Genomic DNA, 23,533 nt, shown 5'->3' with positions numbered 1-23,533 from the left:
TAGTGGGGCTGAAAAGGGAGGGCAAGTGGGAGATGTGGGCTGGGGCTAGAACTAGGGGCAGGTGGGATAAGAGGGCTGGAACTGGGGGCTGAAAAAAGGGGCAGAGAGAGAGAGGGGACATTTTCTGTTTCTGTGGTGTTGCATTGTAAGCAGAATCTGGCACCTTGGGGGTTCAGTTTAATTTTTGTCTAAGTAGAAAGTTTATGATTACTTATTCTATAGTGGATTAGGGTGTATCTGTGTTTGTGAAAAAGACATGACTTTCAGTTGGCATTGACTGTGCAGGATTGACGATCTGTACTAATCTGTCTGTTTTCGTTTTACAATAGGTGAATTGATGTTCTAGTGCTCACTGTAGTGTTTAAGATGCTTTCCTTTTCCTTGTGTGACTCGTACAAATGACTGCTTATGGTATGGTAGAATTGCTCTATAGGTCCTGAGTGTTTTGTATTCTCGGTATGCCTAGTACTGGATTTTGGAGGGGGGTGTTAAAAAATGACCGGCCCCAGGTGTCAACTACCCTAGGTACGCCACTGCCCTCCCCCATGCAGCCATGTGATGAAACAGATACCAGAGTCATATACAGAGCACAAGCAAAAAAGAAGCCATCCAGAGTCATCCAATCCTTAACCCTAATGTCAGAGTTTCTTCTTCACATCTTATTCTAAAGTAGTTCTCTCGGAGCGTCTTGTATTTTAACTAGAAAGCCAGTCACCAAACTCGCCTTTCATATAACTGGTACTTCTTCCTAGCTTGTCTACATTCATAAGTATATAAGTATTGCCACACTGGGGCAGACCAAAGGTCCATCAAGCCCAGCCTCCTGTTTCCAACAGTGGCCAATCCAGGTCACAAGTACCTGGCAGAAACCCAAACAATAGCAACATTCCATGTAGAACCCCAAAGAGTAGCAAGATTCTAGAATTCTAAAGAATAGCAACATTCCATGCAGAATTTCAAATCGTAGCAACATTCCATTTGGAACCCCAAAGAATAGCAAGATTCCATTCAGAATGCCAAGTACATAAGTATTGCCATACTGGGAAAGACCAAAGGTCCATCAAGCCCAGCATCCTGTTTCCAACAATGGCCAATCCAGGTCCCAAATACCTGTCAAGATCCCAAAAAAGTTCAATACATTTTATGCTGCTTATCCCAGAAATAAGCAGTGGATTTTCCCCAAGTCAATTTAATAATGGTCTATGGACTTTTCCTTTAGGAAGCTGCCCAGACCCTTTTTAAACCCCGCTAAGCTAACCGCCTTTACCACATTCTCTGACAACAAATTCCAGAGTTTAATTACACTACAGCATCCCTTGCCCTCCTTTTGGGGGGAATGGCTCGGAGCACAGGTCCACCATTTTATTTTATTCAGATTCCAGAGAAGAGAGGGTGTTCTCCTCCAACTCCTCCCTTCTAGGCTCCCTTCTGAGAAGAGCAAGGGAAGGTATGAGCATGGAGTAAGCAAAGAACAGTCATTCTGTGCCGGAATCCAGTTTTTCTTACGGTGTTCCTCCTACCTCTGGCCTACTCGCCGCCCCCTTCTCTGGCTCCACATTACCAATTCCTTTCTGTCTATAAATTATGCCCTATTCATATCACCCTCAGCATGTCCTTATTCCACTCTCTTTCACTATTCCAGTTAGGAAATCCGGAGTTTTCAATTAACTAGAAGCAACATACATTAATCATTCACCTACTTTAGCCAGGTAACACGTATTCCAAATATTCCAAAGGGATTTTCCATCACATTCTCACTGACACATTGACCGTGAAGTTTATGAAGTATCTACGTTGTGGTTCTTTTCTAAATACAGTTTATGTAGACTTGTGTATCAATTTATTAAACTTAATAATTAAGTGCTTCACTCAGTTGTTAATGAATTACACAAGTCCCAGGTTTATACATAATTGAAAGACAAACAAAGTTGGTCAGTTATTGATTTCGTTTACCTTTGATGGCTAGATATTGATTTCCATTACTTCTTTTATTGTCCCTTGTGGAAATAAATGAACTTTTGCAAGACAGGCGCTGATTTTTTTCTATGGAGTGAAGGTCGGATTGTATACAGTGTTCTCAGAGTGAGATTAGACTAGCAGTTTTTTTTTTCTGTTACATTTGTACCCCGCGCTTTCCCACTCATGGCAGGCTCAATGCGGCTTACATGGGGCAATGGAGGGTTAAGTGACTTGCCCAGAGTCACAAGGAGCTGCCTGTGCCTGAAGTGGGAATTGAACTCAGTTCCTCAGTTCCCCAAGACCAAAGTCCACCACCCTAACCGCTAGGTCACTCCTCCACTGTTGCTGCTATTTGAGATTCTACATGGAATGTTGCTATTCCACTAGCAACATTCCATGTAGAATCTAGAATCTCCAATAGTAGCAACATTCTATGTAGAATCTCAAAGAGTAGCAACATTCCATGTAAAATCTCCAATAGTATCTATTTTATTTTTGTTACATTTGTACCCTGCGCTTTCCCACTCATGGCAGGCTCAATGCGGCTTACATGGGGCAATGGAGGGTTAAGTGACTTGCCCAGAGTCACAAGAAGCTGCCTGTGCCCGAAGTGGGAATTGAGCTCAGTTCCTCAGTAAACCAGGACCAAAGTCCACCACCCTAACCACTAGGCCACTCCTCCACTCTGTTCTAGAGACGCCCTGACTAGCCTGGTTTTCAGTGAGTAGCCGAAGAAGCACAAGGAGCCTTCAAGAGTAACGGGTGTCACAAGTATACTTTATTAATCAGACCCGAAACGGTCCGTGTTTTGGCGAAACCGCCTGCGTCAGGAGTCTAGTGGTGGTACCTGAGTCCACAGGTATCAGTTGTCTAGTGGAAAGATACCATCTTGTCTTGAAAAAGGCAAATCTGCTTGAAACGTAAGTAATGAGAGATGCCGACGAACGGCGCAGGAACGCGAGTGAGCTTCAAAGCTGCTCCCACACGAAACAAATCTGCTGTGTACCAGCAGGAATCCATTTTCGGCAAAAATCTTAAAAAGGCATTTTATACAGGTGCGCGAAAAAAATGATTCCGCCCACGCTCAAAACACACATCTACACTACCGCAGACCATTTTTCAGCGCACCTTAGTAAAAGGACCCCTTAATTCTCCATTACCTCAGATACAAAATTAGGGGACCCTTTTACTAAGCCGCGTGAGTGTCTACGCGTGTCCAACGCGCATCAAAATTGAGTTACCGCCCGACTACTGCATGGCTCTTGCAGTTATTTCATTTTTTGCGCGTGTCCGATATGCACGTCTGAAAAATATTTTTTTCAGCCACGCGTAACGGACACACACCAAGTGGCATTTGACGCGCGTACGTCATTACCACCTGGATTCTTTACCACTAGGTCAATGGCTGGCAGTAAGGTCTCAGACCCAAAATGGACGCGCAGCAATTTTGATTTTGCCGCACATCCATTTTTGTCCAAAAAAAGGCCTTTTTTTTACAGGCACACTAAAAAATGGATCGGCACGCACCCTACTGCAAGCCATTTTTCAGCACACCTTAGTAAAAGGACCCCTAGGTTTGTGAATCCTGTAAAGACAGGAAAATAACTGGAACATCTGAACGTAACTCACCTTGAGCTACTACTGAAAAAGGTGTAAGATAAATCCACAAAAATAAATAACATGACACAGAACATGACTGTAGCTAACCATAGGGCCTAACCATTCTCTCTATAGTGACATTTCAACGACTGGGACAAAGTTTCTCCTTTTTCTCTATCAGGAAGCACCACAAAAAATCTTTACAAGGCGTGTCCTCTATTTTTAAACACTGGATAAAATTTCATATATATAAAATCTGCTTTGAAAATTTTCTCAACGGGAATTGTGGTGTTCGCTTTTTAAATCCTACATAGGCCGTCGCATATCCAGGCTTGGGTGGGCATTCCTGTACAGTGGCATCCTGTGGTATTTTTGCTTGGACAGAGGCCAGTGGGCGTTACAGGGTCTCAATTTTTACTGGTGCGGGGGGGGGGGGGGGGCCATGCAGGCTGCTCGAATACACTTGGCGAAGTGTTGGAAATCTCCCAGTGTCCCATCGCTGAGGGGGTGGGTTGCTAAGGTGGGGTACATATGTGAGATGGAACGTTTGACAGCGGTGAAAAAGAAAACATTGCCCAGATGGGAAAAGATTTGGGAACCTTTTGTTCAACATTGCCCTGCGTGACTGGCGATTTATTTGTTTATGGATTGGTGAAGGGGGGGGGGGGAGTGAGGACTTCTGGGGGGGGGGTATTGGGATGGGGATGGGTTGGCTGGGGTGGATCATTGGGTTGGCTTTGCGGTGGGGGGGGGGGTTAGGGGGGGTATAAAACCTGAAAAATAAGGGTATAGTTAGTATCCATGGATGCATTGAATTTGTACTCATGCATTCTTATGACACCTATGTTCTTGTATTTTAAGATTGTGTTCTCTATTTTGCACTTTGCATTATCTTGGAAAGTTACTTGCTGTTGTATTGGTTTTCAATGCTTAATTAAAAAAAAAAAATCCTACATAGGCCAACCCTGTCAGTGAGAATCTCACTTAAAATATCTCTTACAAACCTCATCTAATTCGCCTCTTTATTTTAAGCACATCTCATGCTTTCACTGTATTCCTCACCTACAAGAACAAATATCCTTTTTTTCCCCCCTTTAAAAGTGTTATCAATTGAATCACAAAACCCACATTGATGCATCCCGTATCCCTAGGACTCGATGGATATCCAAAGAGATATGCAGTACAGCCACACAACTCGTGTTTTGACCCTACTGGCCTGCATCAGGGGTCTAAAAAGTACTTAAAAATCTAAAATGTATGAATGAATTAAAAAAAACACATATTATACAAAATGCTTTGAACATTTAAATCATACACGTAGATAAAATAATATGTAAGAAAAATGGGGGGGGGGGGTCCTACCTAAGAATTAAGTCAAATCTTACAAAAGTACATAAGTATTGCCACACTGGGACAGACCAAAGGTCCATCAACCCCAGCATCCCGTTTCCAACAGTGGCCAATCCAGGTCACAAATACCTGGCAAGATCCCAGAAAAGCTCAATACATTTTATGTTGCTTACTCCAGAAATAAGCAGTGGATTTTCCCCAAGTCAATTTAATAATGGTCTATGGACTTTACCTTTAGGAAGCCATCCAGACCCTTTTTAAACCCCGCTAAGCTAACTGCCTTTACCACATTCTCTGGCAACGAATTCCAGAGTTTAATTACACATTGAGTGAAGAAATATTTTCTCCGATTCATTTTATATTTACTACTTTGTAGCATCATCGCATGCCCCCTAGTCCAAGAGTAAACAAACGATTCAGGTCTACCCGTTCCACTCCACTCATTATTTTATAGACCTCTATCGTATCTCCAGAAAGATCATTTCTCATTTTCCGTACAGCCGTACAACACAGCTGTATTACCAATCTATGATACACCTATCATTATAACTCACAGCACCAGGTCAATCAGCCATTTCTTTGCCGTAAAAGTTATTGTTCAAATAAACAACTCATTCACATAATATACACTACACAACTGACAGGTCAATATTCGAGTCTTGTCTGCAATATATAATGCACAGTAACAGTGAAGAACTCATGGCATACGTTAAATCACATCAAAATGGTTTCACAATGGTTTTAACTCCCGGAGAAAATCTCTTTCCTGGATGACATTTGTACTCACTGATGCCCACGGCAGTAACAAGCTTGATTGCAAGGTCCGGGATTTCACACTGGATGAAAAAAGGCTCCAGGATGTAACGTCCAAACGCCAAGGAGATCACTGCTGTTGCAGCAGGGCTATAGGAAGCGAAAGGAAGGAAAATAAATATCACAGGTGCAGTAGCTGAATTGAAAGACAACTGTACGCTGGCGAACGACACAGAATAAATGCTGTTTTCTAAACCACATCTTCAAAGGATGCAATTATTTATTTATTTATTTGTAGCATTTGTATCCCATATTTTCCCACCTATTTGCAGGCTCAATGTGGCTTACAATTGTTCCGTAATGGTGATCACCAATTTCGGAAAAGAGAAATACATAGATAAGGTGAATGAGACAGAGTGGGTTAAGTATTCAAGTAGGAAGTTCATTTTCATAATAAGAAATAAAAGGTAATGGGTAAAACTTCAGACGTGGTAAATTGTCATGAACAATAGAAATATAAACTTCAAATTATGATAAAACTAGTAAAAAAGGCCCGTTTCTCACACAATTGAAACGGGCGCTAGCAAGGTTTTCCTCGGAGTGTGTATGTTTGAGAGAGTATGTGTGAGAGTGAGTGTGTGTGAGAATGAGAGTGTGTGCAAGTGCGTTTGTGAAAAACAGTGTGAGAGAGAGAGAGAGAGTGTGTTTCACACAGATACAGTGTGTGCGAGAGAGAGAGTGTGTGTGAGACACAGACTCTCTGTGAGACTGAGTGTGAGACCAAGAGAGTGTGTGAGTGACTGTGTGACACATAGAGAGTGAATGTGATACAGTGTGAGATATAGAGTGTGTGAGACACAGTGTGTGAGAGTGAGAGAAAGACATTGACTGTGAGAGAGAGTGTGTGTGTGTGTGTGACAGAGATACCCCCCCCCCCCTTCTCTGGTGTCAGGCCCCCCCTCTCTCCCTCCCTCTGGTGTCAGGCCCCCCCTCTCTCTCTTCTGTCTGAGTGTTACTGTGCAGGACGCTGAGCTCTGGCTGTGCTTCAAGGAACTGACCAATCCTATTTAATAGAATGCACCTCCAACATTCTGAAGCCGAGAAACCTCGTGTGGTTGGTCACTTCTGCTTGTGACGAACCCGGAAGTACGTGATGTCAATTGAGGAGATGGATACAGAGAGCAGGAATGCCTCAGCCATGCAGTCAGCTTCAGAATGTTGGAGGTGCATTTTATTATATAGGATTTGCATGGACAATTAGGAAAATAAAGAGTAACATAATTGTGTGGATCAAGTGTGAATTTGTTTACAGTTAAATTAGGATGGAATTAATTGTGGTATGCTTTTTTGAATAGATTGGTTTTCAATAATTTACGGAAATTAATTATGTTGTGAGTTGTTTTTATGGATTTTGGTAATTCATTCCATATTTGCGTGCTTGTATAGGAGAAAATTTTCAGACGTTTGGCTGATCTGCTGACTTTCAAGCAGACTTACCTATGCAGACAAATGCCTTACCTCAATGCTCAAATACATTTTCCACATTTCTTCTCTCAGATCTTTTTTTTTATATATATACATCTTTAATTTGAGACATTTTTCCTTTGTTATTTTTTCACTTAGAATCCAGGGCTACTAGCCAATCTGGTGTTGAGACTCAGGTGGCAAGATCTGTGTACTGGTTCCCAGTTTGATCCCTAAAAGTCAGAACATTTGCTCCCTGGGTCTCCTGGGGCTAGGAATGTTGTAGAAGCAGTATTCACAGCTGGAGGGGGAGGAAGGAGTGAAAGGAATCATGGCAGCTCCAATGATGCATTTCCTGTCAGGGTTAGGATGGAACACAGCAGCACACTTGAATGTGGGCCTTTACAGGATGGCCCGCCCTGTGTCAGTGCACAAGAAGAGCTAGGGGCAGGGTTGCCAGATGGGCAGTTTTCCCGCCCAATTGGGCGGTTTTCCGCAACCCGCCACGGGAAACTTTTGCCCACGGCGGGTTGCGGTTTTTTGGGCTTGTTTTTTTTTTTTGTGCGGGTTTTAGGCGGTTTTTCGGTCGGCGGGGGTGGGGCTAACGGCAACAGAGGCGGGGTTTGGTGACATATTGGGCGGGGCGAGGTGACGGGGCGGGGCTGATGACGGCAGGGGCGGGGTGATGACGGAAGGGGTGGGGCTCATGACGGCAGGGGTGATGACGGAAGGGGCAGGGTTGATGACGGCGGGGGTGGGGGTGAAGACGGAAGGGGCGGGGTGATGACGTCGGGGGTGGGGTGTGTGCGGTTTTTGGGCGGGTTTTGGGCTGTTTTGGGTGGGAATTTTTTTTTTTATATGGCAACACTGGCTAGGGGCGATCAGCAGTTGCATGGGGAATGGCAGGGAGAGATGATGCTGGCCCTGTATTGGGGGAGGCAGAGAGATGAAATGCTAGATCCTAGGGAGGGGAATGGAAGATGCTGGCCATGGGTCCAGGGAAAGGGAAATGCTAGATAGGAAAGGAACAGGACATGAGACACTGGACCCCCCAGGGGATAGGGAGAGGAAGGGGAGATGCTGTCCACAGGACTAGGAAAGGGATATATGTTGGCAGATGAAAGGCAGGAGATGAGACATTGTACACTGGGAAGGGTGTGATAGAGAAAGGAAGGGAATATGCTGGCCACAGGACTGAGGGAAGAATGCAATCTATACATGAGTCATCAAATGTTTCTTAATAGTTAAAGGTGAAAGTCAGGATATGACTATATATGCAAATAGCTATGGTAATTTGGAACTAATATTCCACTTAACCTTCACAGTAATAGGTGAAGAACAGTAATAAATTATTATATATATTCTATACAACATAGAACCCATAATAAAAGCAATCAAAAAGAATATAAAATCACATAATTGAAACCAAGTTGCTACTATGCAACTGAGTGGAATGGAACAGGTAGACGTTAATTGTTTGTTTACTCTTTTCAAAAATACTAGGACTAGGGATTACTCAATGAAGTTACTGAGTAGTAAATTTAAAACAAATCAGAGAAAATATTTCTTTACTCAATGTGTAATTGAACTCTGGAATGTGTTGCCAGAAAATGTGGTAAAAGCAGTTAGCTTAGCAGGGTTTTAAAAAGGCTTGGATAATTTCCTAGAAGTCCATAATCCATTTTTAAGAAAATTGGGAAAATCCACTGCTTATTTCTAGGATAAACAGCATAAAATATTTTGGGATCTGCCAGGTACTTGTGACATGGATTGGACACTGTTGGAAAGAGGATACTGGGCTTGATGCACCTTCAACCTGTCCAAGTACAGCAACACTTAGGGGCCCTTTCACTAAGCCGGGTAAGCGTCTACGCGTGCCCAAAGCGCGCCAAAATGGAGTTACCACCGGACTACCGTGTGGCTCTTGCAGTAATTTCATTTTTGGCATGCGTCCGATATGCGTGTCTGAAAAATACTTTTTATTTTCAGGCACCTGCAACGTACGCAGGCCAAGTGGCATTTGGCATGCGTAGGTCATTACCGCCCAGCTACCACATGAGTCAATGGCTTGTGGTAATGTCTCAGACCCAAAATGGATGCGCGCCAATTTTCATTTTGCCGTACGTCCATTTTCAGCAAAAATCTTTAAAAGGCCTTTATTTTACAGACACGCTAAAAAATGGCTCAATGCGTGCCCAAAACCTGCGCCTACACTACCACAAGCCATTTTTCAGCGCGCCTTTATAAAAGGACCCTTTAAGTAAGTTACGGTGAATATAGGCTTCTACTTTATATACCAAACTTTTATATTTCTAACTCCAACTGTAACATCTGTAAGCGAATGTCTATAATTTTATAATTTTAGGGAGGAAAAAAGACTTCAGACACTCGATAACTTGAACAGCATTGTGACCCCTGAGGCAGGCGTTTCATTACGCCAAAACACGGACCATGTCAGGTCCTTCTGTCCAAGCGGTGAATAAAGCATCTTTTAAACACTATTTCCTGTGTTGGAGTGTCTAATGGCCGTCCTCTACTCCTCTTTGATCGTACTTGCTATATGGAGGTTCTTCCTGTTTGCTGTGCCTAGCTTTGGGTTCCATTTATTGAATCTAGCCTTATGGACCGGATTCTATATAGCCTGCCTAGATCCGCACAGAAATCAAAGCGTATTTTGTAACTACATGCGGTTTAACAAGGCAATCAGCATATTTAACAGCACTTAAAAAGCAATAATGAGCCCTAATTAGCAATAATGAGAATTTACACACACAACTCGCTAAGCATCTAATATAATAATTCGCACCTCCAACGTTCTGAAACTGACTCCGTGGCAGTGTGGCAGTGATTGTAGTGTTTGTAGGGTTCGTAATCGCACTCCCAATCACTGCCCCGCCCTCGAGGGAACTTTGTATAGTTGCCAGGGAAAGAAACGCGACGTCAGAAGGAGCAGGGACCAACCACATGCCTCGCACTCGCACTCAGTGCCCCGCCCTCGGAGGGAAGGGAAGGCTGCATATAATATTCACCCACTGGAAGTTCGTTCCCTCCCTCCGAGTTCCAGGATCATCGTCCGTCCCCCTCCCTCCCAGTTCTAGCATCCCCCCTCCCTCCCAATTCCAGGGTCCCCCTCTCTCCCAGTTCCAGGGTCGTCATCCCTACCTTCCAGTTCCAGGCCCCCTTCCTCTGAATTTTAAAAGTCATCCTGACTTACCTTGGGTGGTAAAAAGCGTGCAGGCTCAGCACTTACTTCAGTTTTCCCTTCTCTGTCTCTCAGCTCTGGTCCCGCCCTTGCGGAAACAGGAAATGAGGGCGGAACCAGAGCTGAGAGACAGAGAAGGGAAAACTGAAGTGCCGAGCCTGCACGCTTTTTACCATTGCTGCCAGCCGCCGTAACCCCGACAAGGTAAGTCAGGATGACTTTTAAAATTCGGAGGGAGGGGGCCTGGAACTGGAAGGGAGGGAAGGAGGGATGACAACCCTGGAACTCGGAGGGAGGGTCGACAACCCTGGAACTGGGAAGAAGGGAGGGGGGACCCTGGAACTGGGAGGGAGGAGGGAGGGAGGGCCCTGGAATTGGGTAGGTGGGAGGGAGGGAGGGAAGGGGGACGCTGGAACTTCCCTTAAAAGATTAATGGCTGAAGGTGATTACCTTGCTAGCGCCCGCTTCATTTCAATAAGAAACGGGCTTTTTGTTACTAGTATTCTATAATGATCTGCACCTAAATTCTAAAGTGTGCAGGTAAAAAATGGGTGTATTTATGGTCAGGGAAATGGGTGTTTAGTGGGCATTCTAAAATTTGCACATGTAGTTACAGAATCCAGCCTAGTGCGTGTAACTCTACACACATGGGATTTACGCCAGGTTTTCGTTGGTGCAAATGGATGCACGGAGATTTAGGCGCTGAAATATTGACTAAGCGTATTCTATATACCGCGCCTAAATCTAGGCCCCGCTTATAGAATACGCTTAGGCGGAAATCATTTCCACATGGATTTTTTAGATGCTACCCTGTTTCCCCGAAAGTAAGACATCCCCCGAAAATAAGACCTAGTAGAGGTTTTCCTGAATTGGTAGATATAAGGCCTCCCCCGAAAGTAAGACCTAGCAAATTTTTGTTTGAAAGCAGGGCCGCCGTGAGCCGGACAAGGCCGCCCCCGGGCCGCCCCCCACCCCCACCCGAGGTCACCGCCCCCCCCCCCCTCCACCCACCCTCCATCACTTCCGGAACTAACCTTAAACGCCTCCTTTCACCTTCGCAGCAAGACCTCTCCTTCCTTCCGTGCCCCGCCCTCGCGAATGTTAAGTCAGGCGAGGGCGGGACACGGAAGGAAGGAGTGGCCTGCCCTGCTGCTGCTTGCTGCGAAGGTGAAAGGAGGCATTTAAGGTTAGTTCCGGGAGCGACGGAGGGCGGGCGGGCCAACCCCGATCCAACCCCGATGTTTCCCCAAAAAATAAGACAGCCCCTGAAAATAAGACCTAGCGCATTTTGGGGGGCAAAAATTAATATAAGACAGTGTCTTATTTTCGGGGAAACACGGTATATATAGAATCCAGCCCTATATGTATTATACTACTGTCAGGGTACTGTATATATTTTGCTGCAGATAATGAAGATCCCTCATGTCTTCTCGATCTCTAGAGACACAACTTGGCAACCTGTATCCAGCACGTGCATCCAAACTAGTATACTATGATGAATAGCAAGCCAAATGTCTCGGGCACATGGGAATAAAATGCTGGCTCGAGTTCTTAGGAGAGCAGCGAATCCTCGTTTTCGAAGCAAGCAATCCACTGCTTTGATCCAGCACTTTTTTGACCCAGCACTAATTTTTCCCGCTTCTCTGAAGAAGGAAGGTTTTGAACAGGAACCTGTTGCCTCAGCTTGTTAATGAGGAATGCACTTCTGTAAATGTGCTCCAATAAGGGATCCTTTCACTCTGGAGCACATATGCAAGCACTGAGGGGAAGGGTTTGGTGGAGGGGGGGGGGGGGGGGGGGGGGAAGGGAGAGACGGACCTTGTGCTGTGACTACTACTACTACTTAGCATTTCTATAGCGCTGCCAGGGTTACGCAGCGCTGTACAAGTTTAAACATGGGGGAAGGACGGTCCCTGCTCAAGAGAGCTTACAATTTAAAGGTAACAAACTAAGTAGTCAGTGTAGGTATCGTGAATGGGGAAGGTGGTTAGGCGCCAAAAGCAAGGGAGAAGAGGTGGGCTTTGAGTAAGGACTTGAAAATGGGCAGGGAGGGCGCATGGCGTATGGGCTCGGGAAGTCTGTTCCAGGCATAAGGTGATGCGAGGCAGAAGGGGCGGAGTCTGGAGTTAGCGGTGGTGGAGAAGGGTACAGATAGGAGTGATTGAGCCGAAGGCATAACATAGCCCTGTGGAATATTCCATGTATGAGCACAATGAGCTGGAAACTTGATATGATCTCTTACGAAATGACTAGACGATTGGGATTGTTTTTTTTCCCAGACAGCTGTTAGTTTAGCAAGAGGAAGAAATTTACCCAAGTGGGATGTGGTTCTTACCACACATCCTGCAGATAAGAGGCTGTGCCCAGTGCCTTATATATACTCTAGGGTGTGAACTGAACACTGTCCTAATTAGGGTCTAATTCTTCCTGTCTAGATCCAAGGGAAAACCCTACTTTTATTAGCCCGAAATGCTATAATGATGAGTGTTTCAACATGTGGTTTCATTATCAAAATTTATAGACATGTACTTCCGGCAGCTTTGAGATTCACAATGACTTGGCATTGTTGTGATTACGTGCTGTGGCTGTCGAGTCATCCTGCTTCAGCTTTGACTCCTAGCCAGCGTCTTACACAAGCTGAATTATTAGATAACATTTGCATAGCTCATTTTTGTTTCATGCACGGGAAAGTGAAAAGGAAGTTCGTAATTCTATGTTACACAATTAAATATAGCACGCCTAGCAACTGCGCCTGGGTTTCTGCCTGCTCCTTTATTAGAGAAACACAAAACAAAAATCGCAAAGCAACGTAAGACAACACCATGGATGTCAGTTGGAATAACATGAGGATGTTATAATGCCTTTGCATCGCTCCATGGTGCGACCACACCTCAAATATTGTGTTCAATTCTGGTCGCAGCAACTCAAAAAAGATATATAGCGGAATTAGAAAAGGTGCAGAGAAGGGCAACAAAAATGATAAAGGGGATGGGAAAACTTCCCTATGAGGAAAGGCCGAAGCGGCTAGGGCTCTTCAGCTTGGAGAAAAGGCGGCCGAGGGGAGATATGATAGAGGTCTATAAAACAATGAGTGGAGTTGAACGGGTAGACGTGAAGCGTCTGTTTACGCTTTCCAAAAATAATAGGACTAGGGGGCATGCGATGAAGCTACAAAGTAGTACATTTAAAACGAATCAGAGAAAATTTTTCTTCACTCAACATGTAATTAAACTCTGAAGTTTTTTGCCAGATAATGTGGTAAAGGTGGTTAGCTTAGCGGGGTTTTAAAAAGGTTTGGATGGCTTCCTAAAGGAAAAGTCCATAGATCATTATTAAAATGGACTTGGGGAAAATCCACTGCTTATTTCTGGGATAAGCAGCATAAAATGTTTTGTACTTTTTTTATTTAGTTACATTTGTACCCTGCGCTTTCCCACTCATGGCAGGCTCAATGCAGCTTACATGGGGCAATGGAGGGTTAAGTGACTTGCCCAGAGTCACAAGGAGCTGCCTGTGCCTGAAGTGAGAATCAAACTCAGTTCCTCAGTTCCCCAGGACCAAAGTCCACCACCCTAACCACTAGGCCACTCCTCCACTCTTGCCAGGTATTTGTGACCTGGACTGGCCACTGTTGAAAACAGGATGCTGGGCTTGATTGACCTTTGGTCTTTCCCAGTATGGCAATACTTATGTACTTATGTGCAGGACGTGAAACACACAGACACAGAACGAATCCTTGCAGATCAGCCAGCGAGGTCCTCTTCTTCCAGCGCAAGGTTTCGTTCTGTTTCTGTGAGTCTGACGTCCTGCACGTACAACGCGCAGGATGTCAGACTCAGAGAAACAGAACGAAGCCTTGTGCCGGAAGAAGAGGACCTCGGCTGGCAGGGGTTGGGGTCCCCCGCCAGCAAAGGTAGGCGACGGCGGAGGAGGGTTGGTGGTGGGAGGGGGAGTTGAGAGGGTCGGCGGCGGGGGGGGGGGTCAAAGTTGGTGGTGGCGGTGGCGGGGGGTGTCAGCAATGGCGGAGGGGGTTGGCGGCACCGGCAGGGCTAAAATGTGCCCCTCACCTCGGGCTCTGGACCCCCCCTCCTGCCAGTCTGGGTACGCCCTTGCCGTAGGCGCCTACATGGCTTAGTAAAAGAACCCCTCTATGCAGTGTTTCATAACAGAGGAAAGGCCTTATAAAGATTTTTGTGGAGCTGCCTAATGGAAAAAAACTACTTTCTTATGCATTCATTAGCAGGTCTGTCTTTAATTTATTGCAATAGACGCTTCCATTTAGACAACCCTGCTGTACACCGCCTAGGGCGAATCTGTTCATAAAGGTGGTTAATAAAGCCCAATAAATAAAACCGGAGGATGCATGGTGACAGCCTGTTCCATAACAGCACCTAGGTGCCCAGATTTCATTATAGAACGGTAGTGTAACCTGGTCTCAGCGTGCATTACATTTGCGAACCTACAGTTATACCGGTCTTCGTACTTTTTGAATGAGTGAAAAATGAGTTCATCTCCACATGCTCCACTCCACTCAGGATTTTGTAGACTTCAATCATATCTCCCCTCATCCGTCTCTTACCCAAGCTGGTCCACAAGATTATCTACGGTGAAGTCCCAGGATACATGACAGACCCGTAGATCTACCAACCAGAAACAGAACCGGATCATCATGAACATACCTAAACCTCCAGTACCCAAACTGCAAAGGACTCAAATACAAAGCAACCTATGCATCCAGCTTCTCCTATATAAGCACACAACTATGGAACTCACTGCCAAAAGCTGTGAAAACAACCTGCGACCATCTAAACTTCAGGAAATCACCAAAAACCAACCTGTTCAAAAAGGCGTACCTTACCGACCCAACGTAAATACCTAAACTCTGTAACACAGCAAAACCAAAGATCGTATTGGACACTATCCTGCTTATTTTTGAAGGAGATCGCTGGCCATCTTCCGACACAAATCGGGAGATGGCCGGCCATCTCCTAAACTCAGCCAAATCGGTATAATCGAAAGCCGATTTTGGCCAGCTCCAACTGCTTTCTGTCGCAGAGCCGGCCAAAGTTCAAGGGGGCGTTTTGGCAGGGTATGGAAGGCGGGATGGGGGCATGGTAAAGACATGGCCGGCTTTGGCCGATAATGGAAAAACGAAGGCTGGCTCTGACGAGCATTTGGCCGGCTTCACTTGGTCCATTTGTTTTTAGGACCAAGCCTCAAAAAAGTGCCCCAATTGACCAGATGACCACCGGAGAGAATCGGGGATCACCTCCCCTTACTCCCCCAGTGGTCACCAACCCCCTCCCACCCAAAAAATAAAAAAACAATTCCCCCGCTAAATAAGATTTACCATATTCCTGTTAGAACTGGAGTGCAAGGTCCGGAAAAAGATTCTTTGGACTTACAGAATATTTCAGATATTCTGGAACAATCTTCTGAAGTTATATTGAACAGAACTACAATGATTGTATCAATGGTATTTGAGCAGGACTACAATAACAGCCTAAGACTTTACTTTACTTTAAAAATTCTAAAGCTCTATTTTATGGTTCCGAGGTATGGATATACCCAGATGTCACAAAGTCAACCCAGCAAAAAAGGAAGTCATTTCTTGCCTTAAAACAAAATATAGTAGATATAGGTGCCTCCTTTTTCCTAGCATATCCATGCAAATGTGTAGTGAAACACAGTCTAACTAAATATACTTTCTTTTCACCGGAACATCTAAAGGAGTTTATAGAATTGAAGCGAGTGAAATGAAATGTAACCTGGATGAGTCAGCCTATTCATATTTGATTGATTAATGCTGGAATCTCCTCTAATTCTCTTTCTCTCTCTCCCAATTTTGGGTCTAAGGAAGGTATTATGATTGTTATGGTAATGACAAAACATTAATGTAGAATTTTCTTTACATAGTGCTTAAAAGGTTATAAGAGGATGTTTTGAAGAATACTATTGTAATTTGTTTCAACCTGTATTTCCAAACAAGGTTTTCTCCTTGAATATTGTATTAAAAGTATAAATAAATAAATAACATTTTTTTGCCAGCCTCTATGCCATCCTCAAATGGCTTAGGAGGAAATGGAGTGGAATGGCAGTGGATGCAATTTTGTGAGGAAGAACTTTGGAAATTACCCTTGATGCAGCATTAGCGAAACGGGAGCTCCCTGTCGGGTCATGAAGTGAGAAGTGCCGCCCGGAGAAGGACACTACTACTACTACTATTTAGCATTTCTATAGCGCTACAAGGCGTACGCAGCGCTGCACAAACATAGAAGAAAGACAGACCCTGCTCAAAGAGCTTACAATCTAATAGACAAAAAATAAAAATAAAGTAAGCAAATCAAATCGATTAATGTGAACGGGAAGGAAGAGAGGAGGGTAGGTGGAGGCGAGTGGTTACAAGTGGTTACGAGTCAAAAGCAATGTTAAAGAGGTGGGCTTTCAGTCTAGATTTAAAGGTGGCCAAGGATGGGGCTCAGGAAGTTTATTCCAGGCGTAGGGTGCAGCGAGACAGAAGGCGCGAAGTCTGGAGTTGGCAGTAGTGGAGAAGGGAACAGATAAGAAGGATTTATCCATGGAGCGGAGTGCACGGAAAGGGGTGTAGGGAAGGACGAGTGTGGAGAGATACTGGGGAGCAGCAGAGTGAGTACATTTATAGGTTACTACTACTATTTAGCATTTCTATAGCGCTACAAGGCGTACGCAGCGCTGCACAAACATAGAAGAAAGAGAGTCCCTGCTCAAAGAGCTTACAATCTAATAGACAAAAAATAAATAAAGTAAGCAAATCAAATCAATTAATGTGTACAGGAAGGAGGAGAGGAGTGTAGGTGGAGGCGAGTGGTTACGAGTCAAAAGCAATGTTAAAGAGGTGGGCTTTCATTCTAGATTAAAAGGTGGCCAAGGATGGGGCAAGACGTAGGGGCTCAGGAAGTTTATTCCAGGCGTAGGGTGCAGCGAGACAGAAGGCGCGAAGTCTGGAGTTGGCAGTAGTGGAGAAGGGAACAGATAAGAAGGATTTATCCATGGAGCGGAGTGCACGGGAAGGGGTGTAGGGAAAGACGAGTGTGGAGAGACACTGGGGAGCAGCAGAGTGAGTACATTTATAGGTTAGTAGAAGAAGTTTGAACAGGATGCAAAAACAGATAAGGAGCCAGTGAAGGGACTTGAGGAGAGGGGTAGTAAGAGTAAAGCAACCCTGGCGGAAGACGAGACGGGCAGCAGAGTTTTGAACCGACTGGAGAGGGGAGAGGTGACTAAGTGGGAGGCCAGCAAGAAGCAGATTGCAGTAGTCTAAACGAGAGGTGACAAGGGTGTGGATGAAGGTTTTGGTAGAGTGCTCGGAAAGAAAGGGGCGGATTTTACGGATGTTGTAAAGAAAGAAACGACAGGTCTTGGCAATCTGCTGGATATGAGCAGAGAAGGAGAGAGAAGAGTCAAAGATGACCCCAAGGTTTCGAGCTGAGGAGACAGGGAGTATGAGAGAGCCATCAACAGAAATAGAAAACGGGGGGAGCGGGGAGGTGGGTTTGGGGGGGGAAATGAGAAGCTCGGTTTTGGTCATATTTAATTTCAGGTGGCGTTAACATTGAGCTAAGTGGTTTCGGGTGATACCCTCTTGAAAGACTTGTTAGATTTGCATTCTACAGGATTTGGGTAGCTTTAATAATTCCACTAATAGTATACAGTACATTGATAGAAGTTATAGTGGACACACAAGGTAAACAGCAAACTACACAGTAGAATTGGTGATTTGTTATCAAACATATAAACGGCGAGTGACCGTACTCACTCGCAAATGCGCAGTAGAGACCTTCTCTGCCCCACCCCCGCGTCAATACGTGATGACAGGGGCCAGAACACAGAGGGTCTGTACTGCGCATTTCAGAGGGAGGGACACCGCCGTCTAACGCTCCCCCCACCCGAGTCGCCGCCGCCACCCACCTTCCACCCGGCCGTGCCCTCGCTCCGCTATTGAAACAGCGAGGGTCCGGGAACGCAGCACTGAGCTCTGCTGAGCTGCCAACGTCGCCCTTCCTTCTTCTTCTCTGCCTCTGTCCCGCCCTCGACGACGTTACGTCACACGAGGGCGGGACAGGCAGCTGCAGGCAGAGAAGAACGAAGGCCGACGTCGGCAGCTCAGCAGAGCTCAGTGCTGCGTTCCCGGACCCTCGCTGTTTCAATAGCGGAGCGAGGGCCCGGCCGGGTGGAAGGTGGGTGGTGACGGCTCGGTGGGGGGGCGCGAACTCGGAGGGGGAGGGGCAGCGGCGAACTCGGCGGTGGGGGCGGGCCTTTCAACCCCCCCTTCCTATAATAGCCCGTTTTTACGGGCTCAAAGTCTAGTTTAACATATAGTTAGCAGTGGAGGTTTTTTTGAAGCTACATGATGGCACACTGAGCTCAAGCCTTATAGTCCGCTGAGGTGGACTGGCTGGGCGGTGACTCTGAGGCTTTTTTTCTCCATGATCAAAATATTTGATTAAGCTGACCACTGAGTGGGAGTTCCAAGATATATTTACACAGGGAGTGTGAGCCTGTGTTAGGAATTTCATTTATTTGATAGAGCTTGAGTGCAATATTGTGTAGAATGACACCTAGGTCTTTTTCTTGAGTGCCTGCCTCCTAAAGTGGACCCTAGCAGCTGGTAACTATGATTCGGATTATGCTTCCCAAGATGCATCACATTGCATTTGTCTACATTAAGTTTCATCTGCCATTTGGATGCCCAGGTCTTCCAGTTTCCTAAGATCTTCCTGCAATCATTTTTCCTCAGTGTCTGAAGGGTTTTGATGCCCATTGCCCCCAAGTACGACTAAGCTTAGAATATGAGCCTTTTATTTATTTATTTATTTATTTATTTGTTTGTTTGATACATTTGTATTCCACATTTTCCCACCTATTTGCAGGCTCAATGTGGCTTACAATAGTACCGGAGAGGCGTTCGCAGACTCCAGTGTGCACAAAAGTGGCTTAGTGGTTAGGGTGGTGGACTTTGGTCCTGGGGAACTGAGTTTGATTCCCACTTCAGGCACAGGCAGCTCCTTGTGACTCTGGGCAAGTCACTTAACCCTCCATTGCCCCATGTAAGCCGCATTGAGCCTGCCATGAGTGGGAAAGTGCAGGGTACAAATGTAACAAAAATAAAATAGATACTATTGGAGATTATACATAGAATGTTGCTATTCCACTAGCAACATTCCATGTAGAAGGCTGCGCAGGCTTCTGTGAGTCTGACGTCCTGCACGTACGGACGTCAGACTCACAGAAGCAGAAGCCTGCGCAGCCACATTGGTGATCTGCAAGGGCCGACTTCTACATGGAATGTTGCTAGTGGAATAGCAAAATTCCATGTAGAATCTCAAATAGTAGCAACAGTGGAGGAGTGCCTAGTGGTTAGGGTAAGCCGCATTGAGCCTGCCATGAGTGGGAAAGCGCGGGGTACAAATGTAACAAAAATAAATAAAATACAAAATGATATTGTGGTGGGATAGGTTCTCGTGGAACAGTCTTATTGGGGTATCATAAGGCGGAAGGGTTGTGTAATGACCATTGCGTACTTAGGTTTTGATGTGTTGCAGGGTTGGGGCATTTAAGTTGGATCGGTAGGGTATGCCTTTTGAAACAAGTTGGTTTTTAGTGATTTCCAGAAGTTTAAATGGCCATATGATGTTTTCACAGCTTTCGGTAATGCGCTCCTTAATTGTGTGCTTATATAGGAGAAACTGGGTGCGTAGATTGATTTGTATTGAAGTCCTTTGCAGCTTGGGTAGTGGAGATTTAGATATGTCCGTGATGATTCGGATGTGTTTCTGGTTGGTAGGTCTATGAGGCCTATCATAATAAGACATAATAAGTCTTTAGTATCAATAGTCTTAACAATTATTAAAATATCATAAAAACCCTCCAAAAAGAAAAAGAGACAGAAAAGTACCTGCAAAAACAGCATATGTAAACCGCTTTGACTGTATCTACAGAAAGGCGGTATATCAAATCTGGAATACACATGCAGTGTCAATGAAAGCTTACCGTATTACAAGGAGTTCCACCCAGACTCTGACAAAAGCAGGTAACGGGCCAAAGGCCTCCAGGATGTAGATGTAATGGCCTCCAGATTTCTTTATGCATGTTCCCAGTTCCGCATAGCAAAGTGCACCTAACAGATAGAAAGACCAGACTGAGGTAAGTAACCATATGTAGCTGGTTTTAATCAGACAATAGGATGGCATCTTATTTCATGTACACTGTGCTCCCAGCATTTGACAACCACAAACCAGTGGCGTAACTACGTGGGGCCAGGGAGGGCCTGGGCCCCTGTAGATTTGGCCCTGGACCCCTGCTGACGACCCTCTTGACCCCCCCTCCCGCCGCCAACCCGCCATCGCCGTCGCCTGCCTTTGCTGGCGGGGGACCCCAACCGTCCCCCGCCAGCCGAGGTCCTCTTCTTCTCGCAAAAGGCTTCCTTATGTTTCTGACATCCTGCACGTACAAGAAGAAGAGGGCCTTGGCTGGTGGGGGTTGGGGTCTCCCGCCAGCAAAGGTAGGCGACGGAGGGTTGGCAGCAGGAGAGGGGGTCGAGAGGGTCGTCAGCGGGGGGGGGGGCAAAGTTGGTGGTGGTGGCGGCGGCATGGTCGACAATGGCGGGGGGGGGGGGTCGGCGGCACCGGGGGGGGGGGCTAAAATGTGCCCCCTCACCTCGGGCTCTGGACCTCCCTCCCGCTGAAGTCTGGCTACGCCCCTGCCACAAACGTGCCATTCCAGCGCCTAATGCTGGGAGAGAAAATGCACTTTTCTTCTCACCAGTGCCTCTAAAAGGCATTTGATTGTGTAAGATACCTCCAAAGGAGCATTTGCTGATATTTTGTATTAAGCGTATGCACAAGCGATACAGCATCAACCCAAGGCACTGCAGGAGAGGGAACCCAAAGTACACTCACACAGATGCAAAGAACAAAAGCACAAGGAGCCTTCAGGAACAGAGACATCAGCTCAAAATGTATTGGACAGGCCTGGCACGGTCCGTGTTTCGGCAAAGTCGCCTGCGTCAGTGGTCTCGCAAATGGTCACAATTTCCAAAGAATGCAAGAGACAGTAGAGATTGCTAGATCTCAGAAAGCTATAAGACGCCAACAAACCACGGATGCAACTTGCATAACAAACCCGCATAAATAAAACAGCCGGAAAACAGCAGAGTAACGCTTAGAAAAACATTTTTTTGTTACGCATTCTTTGGAAATTGTGACGCAAGCAGCTTTGCCAAAACACGGACTGTGTCGGTCCAATAAATTTTGAGTTGACACCTCTGTTCCTGATGGCTTCTTGTACTTTTGTTCTTTATTTTAGTTACATTTGTACCCCGTGCTTTCCCACTCATGGCAGGCTCAATGCGGCTTACATATACAGGTACTTACAGTGGGGGAAATAAGTATTTGATCCCTTGCTGATTTTGTAAGTTTGCCCACTGACAAAGACATGAGCAGCCCATAATTGAAGGGTAGGTTATTGGTAACAGTGAGAGATAGCACATCACAAATTAAATCCGGAAAATCACATTGTGGAAAGTATATGAATTTATTTGCATTCTGCAGAGGGAAATAAGTATTTGATCCCCCACCAACCAGTAAGAGATCTGGCCCCTACAGACCAGGTAGATGCTCCAAATCAACTCGTTACCTGCATGACAGACAGCTGTCGGCAATGGTCACCTGTATGAAAGACACCTGTCCACAGACTCAGTGAATCAGTCAGACTCTAACCTCTACAAAATGGCCAAGAGCAAGGAGCTGTCTAAGGATGTCAGGGACAAGATCATACACCTGCACAAGGCTGGAATGGGCTACAAAACCATCAGTAAGACGCTGGGCGAGAAGGAGACAACTGTTGGTGCCATAGTAAGAAAATGGAAGACGTACAAAATGACTGTCAATCGACAAAGATCTGGGGCTCCACGCAAAATCTCACCTCGTGGGGTATCCTTGATCATGAGGAAGGTTAGAAATCAGCCTACAACTACAAGGGGGGAACTTGTCAATGATCTCAAGGCAGCTGGGACCACTGTCACCACGAAAACCATTGGTAACACATTACGACATAACGGATTGCAATCCTGCAGTGCCCGCAAGGTCCCCCTGCTCCGGAAGGCACATGTGACAGCCCGTCTGAAGTTTGCCAGTGAACACCTGGATGATGCCGAGAGTGATTGGGAGAAGGTGCTGTGGTCAGATGAGACAAAAATTGAGCTCTTTGGCATGAACTCAACTCGCCGTGTTTGGAGGAAGAGAAATGCTGCCTATGACCCAAAGAACACCGTCCCCACTGTCAAGCATGGAGGTGGAAATGTTATGTTTTGGGGGTGTTTCTCTGCTAAGGGCACAGGACTACTTCACCGCATCAATGGGAGAATGGATGGGGCCATGTACCGTACAATTCTGAGTGACAACCTCCTTCCCTCCGCCAGGGCCTTAAAAATGGGTCGTGGCTGGGTCTTCCAGCACGACAATGACCCAAAACATACAGCCAAGGCAACAAAGGAGTGGCTCAGGAAGAAGCACATTAGGGTCATGGAGTGGCCTAGCCAGTCACCAGACCTTAATCCCATTGAAAACTTATGGAGGGAGCTGAAGCTGCGAGTTGCCAAGCGACAGCCCAGAACTCTTAATGATTTAGAGATGATCTGCAAAGAGGAGTGGACCAAAATTCCTCCTGACATGTGTGCAAACCTCATCATCAACTACAGAAGACGTCTGACCGCTGTGCTTGCCAACAAGGGTTTTGCCACCAAGTATTAGGTCTTGTTTGCCAGAGGGATCAAATACTTATTTCCCTCTGCAGAATGCAAATAAATTCATATACTTTCCACAATGTGATTTTCCGGATTTAATTTGTGATGTGCTATCTCTCACTGTTACCAATAACCTACCCTTCAATTATGGGCTGCTCATGTCTTTGTCAGTGGGCAAACTTACAAAATCAGCAAGGGATCAAATACTTATTTCCCCCACTGTATTTGTACATGGGGCAATGGAGGGTTAAGTGACTTGCCCAGAGTCACAAGGAGCTGTGCCTGCAGTGGGAATTGAACCCAGTTCCCCAGGACCAAAGTCCACCACTCTAACCACTAGGCCACTCCTCCACTAGCAACATTCCATGTAGAAGCCTGCCCTTGCAGCCGCGCAGGCTTCTACATGGAATGTTGCTAGTGGAATA

At 45.7% G+C, this 23,533-nt stretch overlaps 1 protein-coding gene across 1 annotated transcript in view; it reads right to left on the bottom strand.

Moving 5' to 3' along the window:
- Positions 1-23,533, bottom strand: part of SLC7A11 (solute carrier family 7 member 11) — a 205,363-nt gene that overhangs the window by 142,800 nt on the left and 39,030 nt on the right. The window contains exons 2-3 of the mRNA XM_030191730.1: positions 20,357-20,483; positions 5,696-5,811 (exon numbers count right to left, since the gene is read on the bottom strand). Coding sequence (XP_030047590.1) covers positions 5,696-5,811; positions 20,357-20,483 — 243 coding nt within the window. The remainder of the gene's footprint in view (positions 1-5,695; positions 5,812-20,356; positions 20,484-23,533) is intronic.

This window comes from Microcaecilia unicolor, chromosome 2 (genome assembly GCF_901765095.1).
Source record: "Microcaecilia unicolor chromosome 2, aMicUni1.1, whole genome shotgun sequence".
NCBI lineage: Eukaryota > Metazoa > Chordata > Amphibia > Gymnophiona > Siphonopidae > Microcaecilia > Microcaecilia unicolor.
Note: the sequence above shows the minus strand (reverse complement) of the source record. Positions and strands in the feature narration are given on the sequence as shown.